At 44.1% G+C, this 7,313-nt stretch overlaps 1 protein-coding gene across 3 annotated transcripts in view; it reads right to left on the bottom strand.

Annotated features, from left to right (window-relative positions):
* Window positions 1-4,241: 4,241 nt before the first annotated feature.
* rad52 (RAD52 homolog, DNA repair protein) overlaps window positions 4,242-7,313 on the bottom strand; it is a 40,093-nt gene continuing 37,021 nt past the window's right edge. For 2 of the 3 annotated variants that reach the window (XM_068050780.1, XM_068050778.1), the window contains one exon: window positions 5,522-6,849. In XM_068050780.1, coding sequence (XP_067906881.1) covers window positions 6,788-6,849 — 62 coding nt within the window. In that variant the 3' untranslated portion in view covers window positions 5,522-6,787. Of the gene's footprint in view, window positions 6,850-7,313 lie in introns of all 3 variants that reach the window. The other variant, XM_068050779.1, reaches the window with a different exon arrangement.

Below are 7,313 nucleotides of genomic sequence, written 5' to 3'. Positions count from 1 at the left end.
CAGGAGAAAGCAGTCCCCGATTAGACTTGCATATTTAATGACAATGACCAGGTCACAAGACCAGACTCTTGACAAAACCTGTATTTATTTTCCTCGGCCTGTTTTTACACATGAACAGCTTTACGCCGTCCTTATCCAGTCTGGCTTACATGTGACTTCAGACCCACAGCAATGCTCTCTGAAATGGCCTAGCAAGCCACTCAGTTGTATCAAAAATCTTAGGAAAAGTTGAACAATAAAACCCAGACGGACCACCTGGCATAGACCTTGGCAATGGAAACATCAAAGGTACACACTGCCCAGTCGATCCTGCAAAGTTCTCCTCACTAACATCTGACGACCTGTCCCACAGACTAGTCAAGCAACAGTCTAACAGTCATACTCTCAGAATCATACCTTACAGCTGATGTCCCAGACTCCTCCACCATCATCCCTGGGTGTGTCTGTCCCACCAGAGGTGGTGGCACAGTGGTATACAGTCAGGAGCGCATGGCCCTGGGAGTCTCATGGCATCAGTTCAAAGATGGCAAGGAAACATCCTGATTACCACCTACAACCTTCCTCAGCTGATGAATCAGTATTCCATGTCGAACACAACTTGGAAGAAGCACTGAGGGTAGCAAGGACAAAGAATAAACTCTGGATGGGGGATGGGTGAACATCAATGTCCATCACCAAGAGTGGCTCCGCAGCACCACTACTGATCAAGCTGGCTGAGTCCTGAAGGACATATCTACCAGACTGGACCTGCGGCAGGTAGTGAAAGAACCAAGAGGGAAAAACCTACCTGACCTAGCCCTCACCAATCTACCTGTTGCAGATGCATCTGTTCATGACAGTGTTGGTCAGAGTGACCACTGCACAGTCCTTTTTTTATTCATTCATGGGATGTGGGCATCGCTGGCTAGGACAGTATTTATTCCCCATCCCTAATTGCCCTTGAGAAGGTTGTGGTGAGTCACCTTCTTGGACTGCTGTACTCTTGCAGAGACAAAGTCCCGTCTCAACATGATGCAGGGTGTCCTCAGTGTGAAGAACTTAACATAAGAAATAGGAGTAGGAGTAGCTCAAATGGCCCCTCGAGCCTACTCCACCATTCAATACAATCATGACTGATCTTCTGCCTCAACTCCACTTTCCACCTCGCTCCCCATATCCCTTGATTCTCTGAGTGACCAAAGATCTGTCTATCTTAGCCTTAAATATATTCAATGATAGAGCATCCAAAACCTGCTTGGGTAGAGAATTCCAAAGATTCACAACCCTTTCAGTGAAGACATTTCTTCTCATCTCTAACTGATTGGTCCCTTATCCTGAGACTGTGCTCCCGTGTTCTAGATTCCCCAGCCAAGGAAAACAACCTCTCAGCATCTACCCTGCCAAGTATGCTGTGTGGTATTACCACCGTGCTAAATGGGATAGATTCAGAACAGATCAAGCAGCTCAAAACTGGACATCCATGAGGCGCTGTGGACTGTGAGCAGCAGCAGAACTGTACTCAACCACAATCAGCAACCTCGTGGCCTGGCATATCCCCCACTCTACCATTACCATTAAGCCAGAGGACCAACCCTGGTTCAAAGAAGAGTGTAAGACAGCATGCCAGGAGCAGCACCAAGCATACCATAAAAATGAAGTGCCAACCTGGTGAAGCTACAACACAGGACTAAGCAGCATGCAATAGAGTTAAGTGACCCCACAACCTATGGATTAGATCAAAGCTCTGCAGTTCTGCCACATCCAGTCGTGAATGGTGGTAGACACTTAAATAACTAACCGAGGAGGCTTCACAAACATCCCCATCCTCAATGATGGGGGAGCCCAGCAAGTCAGTGAAAAAGGCAGGCTTGAAGCATTTGCAACCATCTTTAGCCAGAAGTGCCGAGTGGATGATTAATCTCATCCTCTCCCTGAGGTGCCCAGCTGTCAGTCTTCAGTCAATTTGATTCACTTTACACAAGATCAAGAAATGGCTGAAGACACTGGATACAGCAAAGGCTGACAACATCCCAGCTGTAGTACCGAAGATAAAAACAAAAATGCTGGAAATACTGGAAGATTCCATGGCAATATATAAAGATCAGGGGAGTTCTGAATGCAACAAAAACAGAAAGTGCTGGAAATACTCAGCAGGTCTGGCAGCATCTGTGGAGAGAGAAACAGAGTTAACGTTTCAGGTCAGTGACCTTTCATCAGAACTGGCAAAGGTTAGAAATGTAATAAGTTTTAAGCAAATAAAGCGGGGGTGAGGCAAAAGATATCACAAGGGAAGGTGTTGATAGGACAGAGGGTCACAGAGAATAATTGGCCAGGTGGTCATGGAGCAAAGACAAAGTGTGTGTTAATGGTGTGCTGAAAGACAAAGCGTTAGTGCAGAGAGGGTGTTAAATGACGAATAATGAACAGCCCTGGCTAAAAGCACAAACATGAAAAAATAAGTGGGCAGGCACATGGTAAAAAAATGAAGAAACAAACTAAAATAAAATTAAAATAAAAAGGAAAAAATGAAAAATAAAAATTAAATAGGGGGGGCCAGTCATGCTCTGAAATTATTAAACTCAATGTTCAGTCCAGTAGGCTGTAGAGTGCCTAATCGGTAAATCAGATGCTGTTCCTTGAGCTTGCGTTGATGTTCACTGGAACACTGCAGCAAGCCCAGGACAGAGATGTGGGCATGAGAGCAAGGGAGTGTGTTGAAATGGCAAGCGAGAGGAAGCTCGGGGTCATGTTTTCGAACTGATCGAAGGTGTTCCGCAAAGCAGTAGCCTAATCTGCGTTTGGTCTCCCCAAGGTAGAGGAGACCGCATTGTGAGCAGCGAATACAGTATACTAAACTGAAAGAAGTACAAGTAAACCATTGCTTGACCTAAAAGGAGTGTTTGGGACCTTGGATAGTGAGGAGAGAAGAGGTAAAAGGGCAGGTGTTACATCTCCTGTGATTGCATGGGAAGGGGATGAGGTGTCACGGGTAATGGAGGAGTGGACCAGGGTGTCGTGGAGGGAACAATCCCTTCAGAATGCTGACAGTAAAGGGGAGAGGAAGATGTGTTTGGTAGTGGCATCACACTGGGCGTGGCAGAAATGGCAGAGGATGATCATTTGGATGTGGAGGCTGGTGGGATGGAGTGAGGACAAGGGGAACTCTGTCACGGTTCTGGGAGGGAGGGGAAGGAGTGGGGGCAGAGGTGTGGTAATTTGGCCGGACACTGTTGAGGGCTCTGTCAACCACAGTGTGGGGGGTGGGGGGGAGCGGTTGGACAGAATCCTCGGTTGGGGAAAAAGGAAGACACATCAGAAGAGCTGTTGTGGACGGTTGCATCAACAGAGCAGATGCGTCGGAGACGGAGAAACTGGGAAAATGGAATGGAGTCCTTACAGGAGGTAAGGTGTGAAGAAGTGTAGTCGAGGTAGCTGTGGGACCCGGTGGGCTTATAATGAATATTAGTAGACAGTCTATCCCCAGAGATGGAGACAGAGAAGTCGAGAAAGGGAAGGGAAGTGTTGGAGATGGACCATATAAAGGCGAGAGGAGGGTGGAAATTAGAAGCAAAGTTGATAAAGTTTTCCAGTTCGGGGCGGGAGCAGGAAACAGCACTGATATAGTCACCAATGCACCAGAAAGAGTGTTGGGGGAAGGGGCCCCCCCGAGTAGGACTGGAAGGAATGTTCGACAAATCCCACAAAAAGACAGTCATAACTAGGACCCATGCAGCTACCCAAAGCAACACCTTTTACTTGAAGGAAGTGAGTGGAGTTGAAGGAGAAGTTGTTTAATGTGAGAACAAGTTCAGCCAGGCACAGGAGGGTGGTGGTGGATGGGAACTGGTTGGGCCTCTGTTCAAGGAAAAAGTAGAGAGCCCTCAAACCATCCTGGTGGGGAATGGAGGTGTAGAGAGAGTACCGAAGACATGTGCTCCAGAATTAGCCGTGCCCCTAGTCAAGCTATTCCAGTAGTTACAACACTGACATCTACCCGACAATGTGAAAAATTGCCCAGATATGTCCTGTCCACATAAAAATGGACAAATCCAATCTAGCCAATTACCACCCCCTAAGTCTACTCTCACCTTCCATCACTTTGCTGATGATGGTCAATGACAGCGCTATCAAGCAGCACTTACTTTGGGTTCTGCCAGGGCCACAGCTCCAGACCTCATTAGAGCCTTAGTCCAAACATGGACAAAACAGCTGAACTCCAGAGGCGGGGTGAGAGTGACCGCCCTGGACATCACGGCAGCATTTCACCAAGTGCGGCATCAATGGGCCATAGCAAAATTGAAATCAAAGGAAATCAGGGGAAAAACTTGGATTCATACCTAGCACAAAGGAAGACGGTTGTGGTTATGGGAACATGAAGGCCAATCATCTCAGCCCCAGGACATCCTTGCAGGAATTCCTTAGGGTAATATCCCTGGCCCAAACATCTTCAGCTGTTTCATCAATAACTTTCCCTCCATGATAATGTCAGAAGTGGGGATGTTTGCTGATGATTGCAGAGTGTTCAGTAACATTCGCCACTCCGCAGATATTGAAGCAGTCTGTGCTCTTATGCAGCAACATTGAGGCGTGGGCTGAGAAGTGGCAAGTAACATTCGTGCCACAGTCATGTCACACAAGTGGCAGGCAATAACCATCTCCAACAAGAGAGAATCTAACCATCTCCCTTTGAAGTTCAAGGGCATTATCATTGCTGAATCCCCCATCATCTTGGGTGTAACCACTGACCAGAAATTTAACTGGACCAGCCATATTAATACTGTGGCTGCAAGAGCAGGTCAGAGGCTGGGAATTCTCTGGCAAGTAATTCACCTCCTGACTCCCCAAAGCCTGACCACCATCGACAAGGCACGTCAGGAGTGTGATGAAATACTCTCCATTTGCCTGGATGAGTGCGGCTCCACTCAAGAAGCTTTACACCATCCAGGACAAATCAGCTCCCTTGATCAGCAGCTCATCCACCACATTAAACATTCACCGCCCTCCATCACCAGTGCATACCATCTATAAGACAAACTACAGCAACTCACAAAGCCTCCTTTGACAGTGCCTTCCAAACCCCCAATCTCTACCACTTAGAAGAACTAGGGCAGCAGATGCATGGGAACACTGCAAGCTACGCACCATCCTGACTTGGAATTATGTCGCTGCGTCAAAAATATGGAACTCCCTTCCTCGTAGCACTGTAGGTGTTCCTACCCTACGTGGACTGCCCCAGTTCAAGAATGTGGCTCACCACTACCACCTTCTCAAGGACAAATAGGGATGGGCAACGAATACTGGCCTCGCCAGAGACATTCACATCCATGAAAGAATAAAAAAAATCAATTTACTCACTGTTTATGGAAATATGTGCAGAATTGACTATTCTACATTTCCAACTGATTGATAACAGGCCATTTGCCTCTATAAACCAAACCATAATATTTTGTGATGGCATTTCATAATTCAGTAAACAGTCTCAAAGGTAACAAACCTGCCGCAGAAATCAGTTTAAAAAAAGGTTTGAATCTATGGGTTAAAAAAACATATTAAAGCATTACTGTATTTTTATTTTAAAAATTCCAGAATGGAGGCAAATTTTGTAAATTTAAAATACAATTAAGGGCAATTAGCAAAATGAAATTAAGTAGGGGTGGGTAGAAAGAGAAACTGAAAATGTGATTCAGGATCCTTACAATGAAGATATGAAAATCACTGTACTTTAAATAAGATTAGGTGATTAAGATTAATTCTCTGTGTAACTGTTAACTTGCCCAGAAATAAAGCAAATGAATTTTCAGTTTCATGCAGCAGCATTGAAAATATCAAAACTTTTGTGAGGAAGTACATCAGACGTTCCAGCAATGTCACAAGCAATTCTTACTCAGACTGATTATTTCAATAATGGGAAAACAATCTTTGGCTGCTGGGACCATGACAGCTAAAAACAAAAGGACTGGTAATACAAAATTATTACCGTTAGGATGGTGTCAGCCACAGTACCTGATAAAGTAATCCCCTGCACTTCTACCAGTGGAACGGAGTCATGATAAATTCACTAGTAGGTTATGATGAGCCTTAAACCTTCAGATAGACCTTAGACATCTGGTTGGGACACATTCTACAACATTGCTTGCAGACTTACAATTTGTATCCATCTATTAAGATACTCTTTAATATCATGTCTATGGAAGTAATACAACTATGATTTCCCATTAACATTTCCACACACATGGTCAATTTGCACCTCACAGTACAGCCTAACCAGTTAACTCAGTGAAGGTCACTACAGCACTTGTCATCTGTCATAGTGATGTCTATTCATCACTGTGGCAGCATGAAAGATTCCTCCTGGAGATGGTATCCATAACACATGTACATTTGAAATCAACTTACTGGATATTGACAAACCCGATTATGAAATTCAGAAATCAACACCTCTCAATAAGGAAAATAAGTTGGCATTGCCCTTTTACCAAATAAGTAATTTGTTGTATCAACTTGGATTTTATGCCTAGCGCCCAGAGCATTCTTGTACAAAAGTTTTTGCCATTTTTCCATAAGTGCATGACATAGACCATGAAATTATATCAGTGTTTAGGAACAGCTGTATGCAAAACTCATACCAACACAAATCAGAAGTATAGGCATGACAAGTTCAGTTTACCTTAAAAAATTGAATTTTGGAGTGACACTGGATATTTCTCCACAAACACAAAAACAATAGCCATACAGAGCACATTTAAGATGCTTATCTTTAAAAAGTATCTATATTTAGTGACAATTTAGTTTGGCACATTTGATCCTTTCAGGCAGGTTCCAACCTCCGTTTCTTCATAAACTGCCCCAGTCGGAAAGGACTGGACTCCACTGGGAAGAAAAAAGAAAGGCTGCATTTCAGATCCATTTTACTGAAACGAACTTTGAATTTACTCTAGCTAACAATTAATTACTGCAATCACTTATTTAGATTCAGAGTTCTATTTTAGGACTAGGGCTCAATCACACTCCTCAAACAGCATGGAGAAAATACTTCCGTTAAGAAACAATGTAGTATGTTAAATTTTAAAGTATCACTTAAATGGCACAATCAATATAACATTAAAAAAAGACAATATTCTCAAAGTCTTGGACTTCTCCAATTGGAGTATTGCATCCAGTTTCAGTCACCACACTTCAGGAAGGGTGTGAGGGCCCTTGAGAGGGTGCAGAGGAGATTTACCAGAATGGTAATTTACCAGAGATGGAGAATTTTAGTTACAAGTTTAGTTTGGAAAACTGGGTTTGTTCACCTTGGAATAAAGGAGATTGAGGGGAGATTTAATAGAAGTGTA

The sequence above is a fragment of the Heterodontus francisci genome, chromosome 18, assembly GCF_036365525.1.
Source record: "Heterodontus francisci isolate sHetFra1 chromosome 18, sHetFra1.hap1, whole genome shotgun sequence".
Classification (NCBI taxonomy): Eukaryota; Metazoa; Chordata; class Chondrichthyes; order Heterodontiformes; family Heterodontidae; genus Heterodontus; species Heterodontus francisci.
The sequence above is the reverse complement of the archived record's forward strand: the minus strand, read 5'-3'. Positions and strand labels throughout refer to the sequence as shown.